Source organism: Phyllopteryx taeniolatus, chromosome 15 (assembly GCF_024500385.1).
Source record: "Phyllopteryx taeniolatus isolate TA_2022b chromosome 15, UOR_Ptae_1.2, whole genome shotgun sequence".
Taxonomy (NCBI): domain Eukaryota; kingdom Metazoa; phylum Chordata; class Actinopteri; order Syngnathiformes; family Syngnathidae; genus Phyllopteryx; species Phyllopteryx taeniolatus.
Window position 1 is genome coordinate 8833860 of NC_084516.1, and position 16397 is coordinate 8850256.

The 16397-nt window shown below is 40.8% G+C and overlaps 1 protein-coding gene and 1 long non-coding RNA gene across 5 annotated transcripts; one reads left to right on the plus strand and one right to left on the minus strand.

Annotated features, from left to right (window-relative positions):
• Positions 1 to 1827: 1827 nt before the first annotated feature.
• Positions 1828 to 10558, minus strand: LOC133465169 (uncharacterized). Its single transcript, XR_009784564.1, has 3 exons — positions 10423 to 10558; positions 3901 to 3980; positions 1828 to 2099 (listed from the first exon to the last, which is right to left on the minus strand). It is a non-coding gene; the product is annotated as an uncharacterized LOC133465169 (long non-coding RNA).
• On the plus strand, positions 10536 to 14960 carry LOC133465168 (syntaxin-1A-like). Of its 4 annotated transcripts, XR_009784561.1 has the most exons (5): positions 10537 to 10877; positions 10974 to 11073; positions 11413 to 11487; positions 11998 to 12107; positions 13337 to 14960. XR_009784561.1 is itself a non-coding variant. In XM_061747662.1 (4 exons), exons 1-4 carry the CDS (start codon positions 10827 to 10829, stop codon positions 13435 to 13437), a joined length of 327 nt encoding a protein of 108 aa, XP_061603646.1. In that variant the 5' UTR covers positions 10536 to 10826; the 3' UTR covers positions 13438 to 14960. The 4 variants fall into 4 exon arrangements, 1 of the variants encoding a protein (XP_061603646.1); XM_061747662.1 differs by lacking the exon at positions 11998 to 12107 and having other exon boundaries at positions 10536 to 10877; XR_009784562.1 differs by lacking the exon at positions 11413 to 11487.
• The last annotated feature ends 1437 nt before the right edge of the window (positions 14961 to 16397 follow it).

The window sequence follows — 16397 nt, forward strand, 5'->3', positions numbered from 1 at the left end:
AGTACAGGAAATCATACAAAGGAAAAGGTTAGCTAAGAAGAAGTGGGAGAATGAGAGGACTGAGGAGAGGCGAAAGGAATACATTGAGATGCGACATAGGACAAAGGTAGAGGTGGCAAAGGCCAAACAAGAGGCATATGATGAGCTATGGAAGCATCTAGGAGAGGTGGCTGACCAGCTTGTTCAATAGAATTCTAGCGCGTGAGAAGATGCCTGAGGAATGCAGGAAAAGTGTTCTGGTGCCCATTTTTAAGCACAAGGGTGATGTGCAGAGCTGTGGGAACTATAGAGGAATAAAGTTGATGAGCCACACAATGAAGTTATGGGAAAGAGTAGCGGAGGCTAGACTCAGGACAGAAGTGAGTATTTGCGAGCAACAGAAACCATATCATGCCTAGAACGAGTGCCACAGATGCATTATTTGCCTTGAGGATGTTGATGGAAAAGTACAGAGAAGGTCAGAAGGAGTGACATTGTTTCTTTGTAGATCTCGAGAAAGCCTATGACAGAGTACCCAGAGAGGAACTGTGGTACTGCATGCGGATGTTTGGAGTGGCAGAGAAGTATGAGGTATGCGGAAGCAGAACAGTGGTGAGGTGTGCTGTAGGTGTGACAGACGAATTTAGGATGGAGGTGGGACTAGATCATGGATCAGCCCTGAGCCCCTTCCTGTATGCAGTGGTGATGGATAGGCTGACAGTGAGGTTAGACTGGAATCCCCGTGGAGCATGATGTTTGCAGATGACATTGTGATCTGCAGGGAGCAGGTGGAGGAACAGTGAGAAAGATGGAGGCATGCGCTGGAAAGCAGAGGAATGAAGATTAGCCGAAGTAAAACAGAATATATGTGCATGAATGAGAGGGGTGGTGGGGGAAGAGTGAGGCTACAGAGAGAATAGATAGCAAGGGTGGAGGACTTTAGATACTTGGGGTCAACCGTCCAGAGCAATTGTGAGTGTGGTCAGGAAGTGAAGAAACGACTCCAAGCAGGTTGGAACGGGTGGAGGAAGGTGTCAGGTGTGTTATGTGACAGAAGAGTCTCTGCGAGGATGAAGGGCAAAGTTGATAAAACAGTGGTGAGGCCAGCCTTGATGTACGGATTAGAGACAGTGGCACTGAAGAGACAACAGGAAGCAGAGCTGGAGGTGGCGGAAATGAAGATGTTGAGGTTCGCTCTCGGAGTGACCAGGTTGGATGAAATTAGAAATGAGCTCATCAGAGGGACAGCCAAGGTTTGATGTTTTGGAGACAAAGTCAGAGAGAGCAGACTTCGATGGTTTGGACACATCCAGAGGACAAATAGTGAGTATATTGGTAGAAGGATGATGAGGATGGAGCTGCCAGGCAAGAGAGCTAGCCAGCTCCTTCCCTCAGGTAGGCGCTACCGATCAATGCAAACTAGAACATTCCAACAGCTTCTTCCCTCTTGCAATCAACTTCTTAAACACCTAACCTACAATTCCATTGCAACATGCTGGCAATTTTTTGTCTTGAGTTTGTTGTCACATTTCGTTCGAGCCAATTATATATTACTCGTGCACTCACTGTAGTGGTCTCACCACGCTGCACTATTTGCATATCTGTTGTTGACCAATAGTGGCCACTCATGCCGGAGTAGCATCTGCTCCATTTGCACACTGAGTGAGGAGTATCTGCGACATTTGCACAATCAACATTGTCCCAGATTATCGTACTACTCGCTTGAAGTCTCGGCGCCCTTTGCGCAATGGTCATTGCACCGGACTATTGCAATATTAGTCATTCGAACTGCTCTAAGTGCTAGAGGGCTTTGCACAATTGTCAAAAAAATAAATAAATGTACCGGCATTACCAGATAACTAGCAACCCTTTATTGCTCAGTGACTGTTTTTCTCAATGTCTTTATGTCTCAAAAGTGTTCTCTGTCAATTGACTGTCCGTTGTCGTACTAGAGCGGCTCCAATTACCGGAGACAAATTCCTTGTGTGTTTTTTGGACAACCTTGGCAAATAAAGATGATTCTGATTCTGATTCTGATGAGGGCAGTTGGTGTTCGAGATGAGGATGCAGGAGATAGGCTTACAGGGAAAAGGATGTGTGGCAACCCCTAAAGGGACAAGCTGAAAGGAAAAGAAGAAGAAGGGGAATTAGTGCAAAGCTATGCAAAGTTAACCCAAATTGTGTCTTTCAAATAATGTGTCATTTGCAAACAACAAAAGAGACACAGTATTGCTGGGCAAAGAAAAAAGTGTTCCAAATGATTTTTTTTTTTTGTGATGTCAACAATCCTGATTCTGTCGAGAGTCTAGTCTTTTGAGTGTTTCTTGAAAGAATTGTGAAGATTTTACCATTTTGATGACATTTCAAGCAACACTTGAATCAGCGGGCCCCAACCTCCTGTCTTCCGTGTTATGTGCCTTAAACGCACCTCATGTCATTTTTGCCTCAGTCTTGTACAACCCCAAAGAGTTTTATAATCCTGTTATTCCTTATTGAAATTCATTATTTTGAACTTTAACATTCTGTTCCTTTGCGTCTCTCAGCCAGTGGTGACTTTGCACAGATTAGCATTAGCTGTGTTACACGCAATGTGACAGGTTCGAAGAGAAATATGCCGTTAATGTGCCTAAAATTCTTGATCCTTGTGATGTTTTGACACAAGCATGCAACAGACATATTATTAAACAAGACACCTGGGAAATGTTTTAGATTGTGGAAAAAAATGACATATCTTTCCTTAAAAACAACAAAGCAATTTCCCCCACTTTGACAACAAGTAACGGTGCATATTGTGACTTCTGGTGTTCTTTCTGTTCTTTTCTCATGTTCTTAACAACCCTTGTTGTGGGTGGTCCTTCATTTGGAATAAGGGTTGCCTAAAAGCCACGCACGCACGCACACACACAAAACAAAACAAAAACTAAGAACATTTTTAATGACTTACAAAGTTTTTTTGTGTGACCTCCATTCATTTTTTCTTGACAGGTTCCACTCTATATATTATTTTGACACATACAACTTCGTTGCCATCTTTGAAAGTTTGTGGTAAAAGCGACTGTAGGCAGTGCATTAACTGAATACTACGGCAGTGATGAGGCTGTTCCAATCAGTTATCATAACACCTCACGGTGGAGCAACTTGCAGTGTCAGTGTAGGACAAATAATAATGACAGATCTTGTTAAATCACATCATCTTTCTTCCAGACCATGAGCAGAGGGCATAAGTGACAAGGATCTTTGTGAGGGAAAGCGCATACAAATTAACACTGTTGAGACTTTTTGCGGGACTAATCGATGATAATTGTGATGAATTATGTGCATGGGGGACTTTAAGCATTCCATCTGGGAAGGAGGTTCACAGATGGCTTATGGCACGCTTTACTCCCACTTCTTGCTGTAACCACCCTATGAAACGTGATCATTTTTTACTAATGTGTGATGGCTTCAGAGATCTCTATGTCCCCTCAGTGAAGGACTAATGGAAGATGGACAAAGACGATCTGAAAGAGGGATACGCACATAACGACAATCATGACAACATTGAGCATTTTTCCTCCCATGTAATCAAAGTCAGCAAAGGCCTTATTTTCAGATGGCTCTAAAAGAACATCCTCCTGTGGTTGGGGTGTGTTAAGAGTGTTAAGCCGGGGCTGACAATCGTATATGTAAAATCTTTTTTTCTCTCTTTTTTAAAATCTTTCCCTCAAGAATAGTCTCCCAGATATTCCAGTCTGTGCACATCATTGCCGCCATTTGCCATTCCATTCAAGCCAAATTTGAAGTACTTCACCCTGGTCTGCATTAGGAAATAAAACTGCAAGCTCCTGAGAGGAAGCGTGGTAACGAAAAAAAATGAAATGAGGGCCGAGATAACACTGAAATAGGAAAATGTGTGGTAAAAAGTTCACAGGTTTGATTTACCTCCAATGATATGAGCGGTGCCATCTTTTGCCGATAGTCTGCAAGTTCATGCTGAGGTGATGTTGTCAGTTGTCAGAAACCTGCAAAGATCCAACAAGAACATCACAGGGATTGGAAATAAAAGCCTATTAAACTATAAGGATCATGAATTATTAATCATCACATTGAATGCGCATGTATGAATTTATTATGATTATTATCCCTGAAATGAAATTCAGTTTTCACTCTGACCCTGAACTGTTGTTCATTAGCCTATACACTTTTTATTATTATTATTATTATTATTTAACATTTTTTCAAGCACTAGTGTTAATCAGGGCTCAGTGCTTGCTATAAAATTATTTTTCAAATGTTTTTTATTTTTTTTTGTAACCCTTATCATAGCTTGGTTTACATGTCAGCGGGAAAAGGCTGCGACTAGTAGTGGGGGCTAAAAATACATGAATTAGCCAAACCCCAAATCAGATTTTAAATTACAATGTCATACAGTATCTCCACCATGGCCAAACTGTTAATACAAATCGAAAATTGATTTGTTTGTGAAGCTCCTTACTTATGCTTGTTGTCCAAGTACATTGTGGGGGAGGGGCAAAAAGTGAAATGCATTCCTAGGACAAACATTAGCAATGTCTACCTTTGAGCTCCTGGCCGATCCTGCATCCACTAGTCAATGTTTTCAGCGCCTCAAGTGTAAATCTAAAATATATCAAAAGGTCATTTTCAAATCTTGGCTTAATAGTAAACAACAGAGACAAATGATTGCCCCCCCCCCCCCCCCCAGAAATAACCAGGAGCATGAATGTACACCAAGAAACTAGTTAGTCATCCCATAATAACTGATTACGGAGGTGACTTGATGTCTTACTATATATCCACTATAAGCCTTCATGCCATGTGGGACAAAAAAACACACTGCATTCTCTGTGAAAATGTCACCATAACCACATATTGACATGTCTCAGAGAAAAAACATCGACCACAAATGACATTTAAACAAAGTAACGGTATTGATTGAGATTTCTGGACACAACACATAATGCCCGTCTGCAAAAAAATAAAATAAATAAATAAAAAGAAAAATGGCTCGATAGACTGAGAGCGGATAGATTAGCGAGTGGAAGTCATATTTGTTCGGTGGAGGTTATTTTCACAGCTGTTTGTGTTTGTGGATGTTGCTGATGCCAAAGCTTGCTCTCCTCCCATCGGGGCACTAATGCAATTTTTGGGGACCACTTTGTGTTTATATTTCCAGAGAAGGACTGTGTTACACTGTGGTCTCATTTACACGCTCTCATTTTTTAGTCAGTTACACAGTAATGGGTGCGCTTTCAGCAACTGTGGAAATTCATATAGGTTTCTCACATTCACTGACATTAAGAAATAACTTAAGTGGGGTTCACACATCAATAATCAGGTCAAATTTGAGCCAGATTCCCACCGTACGATCAAAGTCAGCAGAAGCACGATTATCAGACATCTCGAAAAGTCATTATTCCTCTCCCCGAATTGCTCGTAAAACCCTTTGACAGACAATCAAAAATGTTGAACCTTTTCAATATTTACAATGACAAATTCTTTTGGATGGTCAACACCAAGGTCAGTCGATCTACGGACCTAATTATTATGACGTGAAACTGAACGATAGCCAATTAGAAAGCAACCTGAAGCTCGAGCTCGACTCGTACACAAATATTAGCAACAGGTTGTGTTGAGTTGTGCACTTGTATAACATGCCTCATAAGTTATTTACTGCAGTAATATCAACAAGGAGAGTTTGCTATGGAGGGTTATGCGCAACCAACTTTCGCATTCGGTAAAACTGGTCGAAGCACTTTCTTCCGGTTCAGGTGACAGGCGCAGCCCTATGACGGGAGACCAGGACAAAGCAACTGTAAAAATATTAAACATCTACACTGTCTTTTGTTTGAAACAAGGTGTCTCCAAGAGCTACCAAACATGAAAATATCCGACATTGAGGCTTCATTCCTGTTTACATATATCACATCACACTTGTGTAAATAAACAATATACATGTATTTAACTTTTTGTCCAAAGACACCAGCCATAAAGATGACAATCTAAGCAAGTTCGGGTTTAAACCATCATCTCATCAACCTGTAGCTGTGCCAGTTATCGCAGCATGCACAGGAAGTCCACTTACCTGTTTTCTGTTTGGTCACGTGACATTACGCACGGTGGCATCATTAAGCCTATTTTAGGGCGACTTCAGCGCTAAATGTGCGCTACTTTGAAGGAGAGCATGTTTTTGTATTCACTATTGCATAAATAATGTACAATAAATGTAATTTAATCAGAATACTATGCATGAACGCATGTTTTGATGGCCAGCAGTTGGACCATCATAGGAAAGCGGGCGAGCCAGCTGCTTGAACTAAGTTGTCTAGCAACCATATTGGCCCCACACACGGTGGCGAGTCACGGATTGAAACAGATTTCACGACCGACAATGACATCAGAATCAGAATCAGAATCGCAATCAGATTCGGATTAATATCGGATTCAGATCAGAATTAGACTCAGAATCAGAATCCTCTTTGTTTGCCATAGATCAAATAAAAACAAAATGATTCCAAATCTAACACACACCATCGCGCCGTTAAACTGACGGCGGTAGTGCAGACTGTGCAGTTGTTGTGAGCAGCGCTTTTAGAGAAACTCACAGGACGCCATGAAACATGTTTGAAGCGAATATGCCCTTCGCAGGTGCATGAAAAATAGTCTGCGGGCGCTGATTTTTTTTTTAGCCAACTACTGTAATAAGATGTCCGTCCTTGTCATTGGATGGATGGATGCTGCATATGATTGATAAAGTACATTTAGGAATAGCTGGGATCCATTTTGTATGCTCATTTCATATGTTATGTCTCCCCATGTTTTGTGTCTATCTATTGTGGGTCAGTGTGTTCAGCCTCTGGGACATTGTCACCACTTGTGCTGTGTTTCTTTTCACGTGGGATTTGTGCTGTTTGTCTTCTAATTTTTCTTACTCTGAGACTGCAAAATTAACCACCTACATCAGTTTTAGTGAGCATGTTATTTTCTCCAGGACAATCTGCTTCTAGCATGCAGTTAGGACAACATTTTGTGTCCTGCAGTTCCAGAATCAGAATCAGAATCAGAATCATCTTTATTTGCCAAGTATTTTCCAAAAACACACAAGGAATTTGTCTCCGGTGCTTGGAGCCGCTCTAGTACGACAACAGACAGTCAATTGACAGAGAACATTTTTGAGACATAAAGACATTGACCAAAACAGTCACTGAGCAATAAAGGGTTGCTAGTTATCTGGTAATGCCGGTACAAATTCTTTTTTTTTTGGACAATTGTGCAAAACAATGCAGAGTCCTCTAGCACTTCGAATGACTAATCTCGCAATAGTACGGTGCAATGACCATTGTGCAAAGGGCGCCGAGACTTCAAGGAGTGTATGCAGTTTAAAGTGACGAGTAATGCGATAATCTGGGACAATGTTGATTGTGCAAATGTTGCAGATACTCTTCAGTCAGTCCACAAGAGGTTGTTGGTTTTATTCAACACTGTTAAAGCCATGGTGAAAAAAATGCTCATCCATTTTATCTCTGTGACCTTATTTTTGAATAAGGGAATATCAGTGCTATCCCGAGACACTTTAGAATGTAATAACACAACAGTATCAAAAAGGCAATAGTCTGTTTAACAATATAAAATCCAATATGGTTTTATGTCCAAACTGAGCAACTTGGGCCTCCTCGACAGAGATTTCACAGCGTGACAATTAAAAAAAGGGACCACAACATCATGCTGCTTTGCGTGGTTAACACAAAACCAAGCCTGCCAACTGCATGAATTTACATTAACAACTTCTTTTACATACCCAAATGCTATCATATTCAAAGGGTAACAATTTGGCACACCCTAATGTAAATTTAGCGGTTATTCTTCACAGAAACCGCCATGACAAGATCTGTCCAGAGAAAGAACAACTTGCATCATCAGACAAGTTCAGTTGTGACGTATATTAAAAAAATCTATTTTTTGTTTGTCACCTATATGTCATTTTGGTTACCACCACTCCATTGCATTGTTTCATTTCATGATGTTGTGATTTAACCGAGAAGAATGAATGTGAATTTCACAGGTGAAGAAGAATAAAACAAATTCTCATTTTGTGCACTTCCTTGCTCAAGTTCTTCCGACATGGAACTAGGTGTTCTATTCATCAATTTGTTTCTCCAAAGTAATTTTTGTTCTTTCATACTCAGGGCAAATCTGCATGTTGTTTTATTTTAATTCATTCATCGGTTAGTGCATTTGCTAGCCCGCTTTGCTTGATCTAGCTGTAGGAATGTGACTTCACCCAATAATGGCACCTATTGTAAAATGTAAATTGAAAGATTATACAGGGGGCTCCACAAGTGACTTGCGTTGTATTTCCAGTTTGTACATGAGTCTGAATCCAACCAACGACCACCCTCTATTATGTCAGCATTTTTCACATTATGTAAATTGGTAGAAAGATGTGTGCGTGCATGCATGTGTGAGAGAGCGAGACATTGCTCAGTTATAAGTAGGGGGGAAAAGAGCCTACCAAAAAAAAATTTGAAAAATAAAACATAGCATTGGACTTTTTGTCAGCATATCTACAGTTCAACGGTAGTAGTGTTCGGCATAATTCAACTGATGTACTCCAAATGCAAATGCTTTCACACTTGCCAGAACTCTAGAATCCGGCAATTAACCTGGGCTAGCTCAGCCAGTATTTGGAATAGTTTGGCATATGCTTGTTCATTTTGGACTGCTCTGAATGTCATCTTTGGAAATGTTTTAACCATGGCGTCCTATCAAATACGATGAACAACGCAGACCGCATCCCAGTGACACAATACATCAGATGCCTAAAGACCTAAGGTGGTATAAACTGCTTTCCTCTCTGTGCAAATCAGTGGAACGGTGTCCAGCATTAGAGCTGCCATGTCCAGCGATGGCCTCTCCTCGCTCTGACAACGACCCGGCCACTCATCGAAGCACCGCGCAGCCAAGGCTGACCCCGGACTTGCATGCGAAGATATGCGCTGCACAATTCGGCCGCTTTCCCAGGCTTCTGTGATACATTCCTACGTATGAATTTGACATTTTTTACTCAAGACAATTGACCTGTTCATGTGTCTGAGTCTTCGGACTATGGTGGACACAGTAAATGTGCTTAGGTTTGTCTGCACTCGCTGCATTCCCGCTTTGCTCATTGTCAAACCGTGGACAAGAACATTGGTCTACAAATGTTGCCTGTGTCGAATCGGAAATGCGCAATTGTTCTTTGTTATACCTCCTCTCTCCTCTTCCTCCTCAACCACCACTTACTCTGCTTGTGTCTCTCTGATTGTCTTGATCTATACAGTGAAACCTCAACAACCATGTTGTTTATGTTGTCAAGTGAGTTTCACTTCTGCTACCTGTGTTTATCATTATGCAACCCAAGTGCATCAGAGTGGAAAATGTGTTTGTGTAACTAGGTGAAAAGTGCTTAAGGTTCTACCTTAAAGGGTGACCAATTCAATAAGTGGGTTGAGCACACACAGCATTTGGTTCGCACAACAGGGTTTTGTGTTTTAGCAATCGAGAAGTGCTGTCACCATACTGGTATTTCAAAACTGCTACAGCGTTGGCTCACTCATTAGATGGTCTGTGCTGCCACTTAGTGGCAACATTGCAAGTTGACCCATCGCCGATGTTTGTGTCTGTAGAATTACAACAGTGCAGTTTACGGCGTCTCCCTTGGACCAAAGCATGACACATGAGGGTTAAACCGATTGCGTCATGCACTGCATGAGTCTCCCGGTGCTCAGGTGTGAATCAGCTCATCTATCAAACTTTACTATGTCAAAGCATCCATTGTTTGTTTTAAAATTTCTTGTAGCTTTTTGTCAAGTAATATGATGCCAACATTTCTTGGGATTGAATATCCAATTTAAAGGCTATTATTGCTTTTTTATGTATTTTACAGAAACATGGCATCCCTGTGTTTCTATTGAAAAAAAGATTCAAGTGAGAGTATGTCCACTTGATGAAGCCTCCGAATGCCTGCTGTACAGGAAGGAGAAGCAGCAGTGTCATAGTACAGTTCACCATTAAGCACAGGCCAACATATGAGACGATTGATGGTTAAATGTGTTGAGACTTGAGATGTTCTGTTTGTGATTCCTTTTTTTTCCTCACTTATTTCTTTTGGTGCCATTTCATACATCACACAAAAAAAGAACTTGCATCTTTCAAAGGTGAAACATCCTGTTTACTATATACAGTATTTCTAGCTACCTTTCTATCAGAAGCCAGTGGCTATTCTCATATTTGTTTTGACTCAAAAATAATTACTGACTGTGCTTCCGTCGTCCATCAAATTCTCTCCAATCAACCATAGCACCATCTTGTGGCCTTATTTGGTATTTCCACCTTACTCGAATGCGCTAACGGATGAAAAACGAAAACAAAACAACATAAAAATAAATTAAAACAAAAAACACGCACGGTTTCTTAACTCCGTCGCACCAACACCACGAATTCGTTTCCGATATCCTTCACACCGCTCACAAGTTGTTGGTGTACAGGTCCTGTATTTTGCGATGTTTAGCAAACTAGCTGACGGAAGTCGAGCTCTTTTGTCTGTCCTTCTGTCACGGCAGCGCGCGCACGCGAACGTGCTCGATGCGCAGGTGTGCTCAGCTAGCTTGTGGCGCGAGAGGAACTCGTGGTTCTCCTTCACATGATAAAATGTTTTGTTAACCCTCTAGGTTTATAAGTCACCTTAACTTTTGTTTGTTACTCTGAAGAAAGCGTCGTGTGAAGAGGAGAAAATAGGTTAGCATCTGACTTCTAGGTGCCATTTCAGACGGCTATATTAACTACTTTCAACAACAACGAAGGTAGCATTTATGGCACATACAACCGGAGGCAAAGTCGTTATGGAGGAGTTTTTTAAAACGGTAAGACTGCAGTTACTGTTTTTTTAAATTGTATTCTTATTCTTATTATTTTTTCGTTTGTGACTTCCAGCTGTCTTGTCAATACTGTATGTGCAGGTAGGGGAGCTGAGGAGCCTCATACAAAAGATGTCCTGTCAAGTGGACGAAGTGGAAGAAAGACAAAGTACTCTTCTTGCTTCCTCCAACCCAGACAAGAGTACGTTGTGTGTGTGTGTGTGTGTGTGTGTGTGCGTGCGTGTGCGCGCGCGTGTGCGTGTGCGTGCGCGCGCGCGCGTTTTGCCCCCACATTTGATCTTCATCTCAAAGTCAACATGCAGTACAGCCTTCAATCAAAGACTTGTTGACATCTACTTATTTGTTGCCAAAAAAGAAAGCATTTGTCCTCTGTTCTGCATTTGTCCACAGTGTAACGCTTGTTGGAAATTAGTTGGTGCTATAGGCATTCTCGTCTTAACATACTTGAAACACACTCACCGAATTGCATGATAATCATTTCCACTCGATTTTTCTGTCATGGTTGGTGTGCTATTCTCAGAATGCAGAGATGAGTTGGAGTTGCTTAATAACAAAATCAAGACTGATGCGAACTTGTTCCGAGCCAAGTTAAAAAGTAGGTAAATTTTTTGCTTTTAGTAGACTACAGTATATCCTGCAGTTGTGGAATATATTGAATGAATATAATTCAGTGCTGTAAACATGTATTTGTTGACATATGGTCTCAAGCACATAAAATGAGGCCAATAAATCCATGTGCTAAACAAAGTCTCAATATTTAAGTATGCACAAAGGTTGGTACTGAACAAGGACGCGGCTTCAGCAATAATATACTGGTGCATCTTATTATTATAGAAAAGGTCATTCATTTCAGTGGTTTGATTCAAAAAGTGAAATTGATGTTACACACAGGAAACACTGTATTAAAAATATATATTTTTTTGATCTAATCTATTTTCTTGAGATGGTGAATGGCCCGGTGGTGCGATTAATTTATTTATTACAAATAGGCCAGGTGCACACTTAACTAAGTTACGAGCAACAGTGTACAGCAGACTGTGTGCTTTAGTGATCGCCCCCATTCCAATAATAACTTCTCCTGAACGTCTATTGTCCCTTCTGCCAGCACACACACTTGACTCGCTGCTTTGCTGAGCTCATGACGAGTCACCACAACACACAAGGTGGCCTTCAGAGAGAAATGCAAAGGCCACATTAAGAGACAGCTGCAGATTGGTGAGTCTGGGAAAACATTCCCCATTCCCTTTTAGCAGTCCCACCTTACAGATTTGAGTTAAAAGCTCTCATTAGTTGGGGTTTTCAAAAACAACTCTGCATTACCTTTGACAATCAGTGATGTTATTGATGTGCATGATGGCACTGGACAAAGGTATTGGGACACAGAGTCCTACTACTTTAAATGTGAGTCACCTAATTATGTAACTTTGGGTGTACAGTGTTCCCCCACAAATTCTCTACTCGCATATTCATCTATTCGCAGAGTTTTTTGGGGTCCCTATCCTCAATTGTTTGCTGAAAAATTCACTAATTTGCTGTTTATATGCTCAGGCCAAAGCCCTGTCGAGTACAAAACTATTACTTTGGCGCCATCTTGTGGCATCTTGGTGTTAAAGACCTTCACATACAATAAAGTGACTGCATATTCACGGTTGGGCATTTGTAAATTCACCTATTCACTGATTTTGTTTGGGGGGGTGGGGGGCGAAACAACTATGCACAGAAACCCTTGCTTTTTTTTTTTTTTTTTTAACCTGAGCCCAATTTTTTTTCAATTCGGCATTTGGTTTTTTTCATGGCAATTTTGAGGGCACATCAATTATAAGTGGATTTTTGGTATACACCATCTGGCTTGTTCCCTGTATGTTCTTTTCCTCACAGCTGTTAGTGTTAATTGAAGACTCTAAATTGTCAATAGGTGTGAATGTGAGTGTTGGTTTCTGTCCATATGTGACTGGCTAGCAACCAGTCAAGAGTGCACCCAGCCTCTCGCCCAAAATCAGCTGGGATTGGCTCCAGCTCACCAGCGTCCCTAATGAGGACAACCAATCTATACTGTAAAATGTATGGAGATGTTTTAGCCAAATGTTGAGTCTCTTGTGACTTTCGGTCAGAGTGATTTAGGATGACTGCGCTTCACACCAAGCTGAGCTCCACTGGTGCAATCTTCTTGTCTTCCTCCCATCTATGAGCTAAGCTGAGATAAGGGTAGAGAAAAAAACAAAACATAAATTAAAGTTAGATTCGATGGCTCAAGATTAGATTTTAATAAGATCCTCAGTGTCACACTATAATAACAGGAGAAAGCACTAACATTGCTCTTGGCTGTATCAAAGTGTTATTTTGTCAAAAATATAACAATACAGTATTAGTTGCGACAAAGTTTTAATCATGCACCCTTACCTGCTTTTTTTCTTGCTCCCTTTCCTTCCTCCTCCTCTTCTCAGCTTCCACCATGCTGAAAAACTGCTCAGGAGTCTGCTCTCGCTCCGCCGCGTCTCGGCTCTGCTCGGACCGACTCCTTTCCTTCAGTCGTAGCTCCTTCTGACGAGCCTCCAGGAGCTTCTCGTGCTTGGCCTCGCGCTCAAACATCTGCACACGCACAATTGACACAAGAATGCTTTGTGTTCTTCCGGAGTGCCACCACAGAAGGGTACAGATGATGTCAAGAAGAAAAACATGGTGATATCCATAGATCCCTGTTGGATTTATCTTACCCAACATTATAAAAAATAGACACAAAAGGAATGAAGACGCTGGTTTCTTTTTCTCATGAGGAGGGCGTATGGGAGATTGTTCAGATCACAGCCTCTCAACACGCTCTAACCAATCTCTCCCGTCGCTCCTGCATTTATTTGAAAATAGGAGGGTTTTTCCCAGACATAATGTTCTAAACAATAAGACACAACACAAAACATTGGACCAACACCTGTCACGTCCCCGACCACATCCGATCACGTCCTTGGTCCAGGCGCCCTTCCATCGGATGATGCTGAGTCATCTTTTCGAAGGCGAGACATCTAAAATCGTCCATAATACTAATGCAAGCTAAGCAAATAAATGATAACTTCTAGAATATATTTAACATTTCCCTCCTGTTTATCATGTATTTGCACAAATTCTCATATCATCTTACAGTCACTTCATTTCGATTTTTAATTGTAGAATCATTTTTATGAAACAAATACATTTACACTCAGAGTAAACTTGTCATACATGAATGTTGTAGTTTAAACATCGTAATCACCTGGATCAGGAAACAAATCAGGTAAAACAACATCATCATCATCATCGTCATTATTATCAACCTCCAATAAAGGATAAATCTGCTCCATACGGTTCCATGTGGGTTATGGCTGTGGTGATTAATTTACTGATTAATGCCCGAATGCATGGGATACAACAACATCCACACAATGTCAGAATGGCTGCAAAAACAGCAATTGATATCAATATTGGTGAAATTAGGGTTTTATATTTACCAAAAACGTCCATTCAGCTGTTTCACAAGGAGTGTTGATTGAGGGTCCGTAGACCATCGATGGCTCTGGTCAAGCTGCCATCTGAAGCAGTATTGTTTGTTCTCCAAACATACCGCAAACACCTCCCTCTCTTGCGAGGAGCATGTCGACAGCTATGCGGTCTTTGGAACGTCCTTGAGCTGCTCGTGCACAGCTTCCAACCCACTCTGAGTCCAATTTCCTAATCTCTGTACATTGAAGTGGATATAGTTTATCCCATCAACATTTTTATTAATCGTACACCAACAGCATATGAAGTATTCAAATCCTCCTGCAACTTGGTCAGCTAATTTGTATTGATTAGGAACCCCACGAGGAACACCATGTATGTTTTATGTTGGATAATTTTGCCTCTGCCAGGATAAATCTCTTTTTTGTCAAGTATGTCCAAAACACACAAGGAATTTGTCTCCGGTAGTTGGAGCCGCTCTAGTACAACAGACAGTCAATTTACAGAACACTTTGGAGACATAAAGACATTGACAAAAAATAATTGTGCAAAAAGATGCAGTCCTCTAGCAGCAGTTTGAATGACTAATATCGCAATAGTCCGGTGCAAAGATCATTGTGCAAAGGGCGCTGAGACTTCAAGGAGTGTATGCGGTTTAAAGTGACGAGTAGTGCGATAATCTGGGACAATGGTTGTGCAAATGTTGCAGATGCTCCTCAATCAGTGTGCAAATGGAATAATACAATCTTGTGATAATTATGCCGGAACTATGCGCAACAAAGGCCTGGGACCCATGCAAACAACACAATCTTTTCTCGCTACATTTGCTGCTTGTTCCATCAATAGTAACCAATTGTTATTTTGTCCTGAAACTCCTGTGACAACAAGGAACCAATCATCAGTAGTTATGTTGTTAACCATTAAAATTTGTCTACCTTTCTTTGAAGTTTTCAATGGCATTTTTGGTTTAACACGGTTCCTATAACACAATACTACTTGGAAGTGGGGATCTTTTCCACCAGAATAGGCCCACAAGCTCACTATCAAACACATTGGGTGACTTGTATTTCAATATTAAACTATGGGCCGTTTTGCTTATGTTAAACTTCTTTCTTTGTTCTTTTGCTGTTCTTTTTGACCAACTGGACCAATCATAACCTGTTTCACCAATAAGGTGTTTCCATTCAAAACCTATAGTTGCATACCAGTCATATCTAAATCCCCAATTCTGCCCATTCTCTTGAGCATCATTGGTGAGAGCCGCATATGGAATTATGATTAAAGCAGCTTGATTTTGGGGGCACAAAATATTAAACCGTTTTGCCGCATTTGGAGGCCATGCCCACAATTTTGATCATCAGCTGTACTCCTTTTGATACGAGTTAATGATTCAAAAAAAAATTTTTTATTATTATTATTGGGTTCGTCATATTGGTCCAGTTGGTAGGTGATTTTCTATCTAAAAAATGGGTTTTATCATTGAGGGTGGGACGTCCCATGTACCACAAAAACAAAACCAACATCTTAGTAGCCAAAGTTGCTACGTAACAACTTATCGAATCTCATAACCAACGTGGGTGTGCCTTTCTGCTGAGTTCTCACTAAAAGGGTTGGTGTCTTTTTTCTTCACTGACCAGCAAGCGTTTTCAGAATCTACACATCTGCTCCCGCTTCGTTATCAGACTTTTGCTCACCTTCCCTGTTTGAGTACTCAGCTGAAATGACTCTTACAGTGTGTTAAATGAACCCACGTGTTTCTTTCTGCTATTTTTTAGGGCTGTAAAGTGTCAATCTATCTGTGCCACCATCCCTCCGGTTGAGACGTGACACAGCATGTCTCAATATAGCAGCCCATTTGAATAGTTTTTTTTTTTTTTTTTTTTTCCTGTGCTAATGTAAATTTCATTTTGTAGTTTTGCACTTTGTTTTTCCCAATAATTGCGTTCTTGTTGTGGAATACTCATATTGGCTATCAGTATAGATTGTACCATCTTTATTTATCATTAGTTTGCATGCCTCGATTAATGCTACTAATTC

What these genes read in the sequence shown, in the direction of transcription:
- LOC133465168 (XM_061747662.1), top strand. Translation starts at nt 10,827, where the DNA reads ATGGCACATACAACCGGAGGCAAAGTCGTTATGGAGGAGTTTTTTAAA. An exon ending in TGGAGGAGTTTTTTAAAACG is followed by an intron (nt 10,878 to 10,973) that starts GTAAGACTGCAG and finishes CTGTATGTGCAG; the next exon opens with GTAGGGGAGCTGAGGAGCCT. An exon ending in GTTCCGAGCCAAGTTAAAAA is followed by an intron (nt 11,488 to 13,336) that starts GTAGGTAAATTT and finishes TCCTCTTCTCAG; the next exon opens with CTTCCACCATGCTGAAAAAC.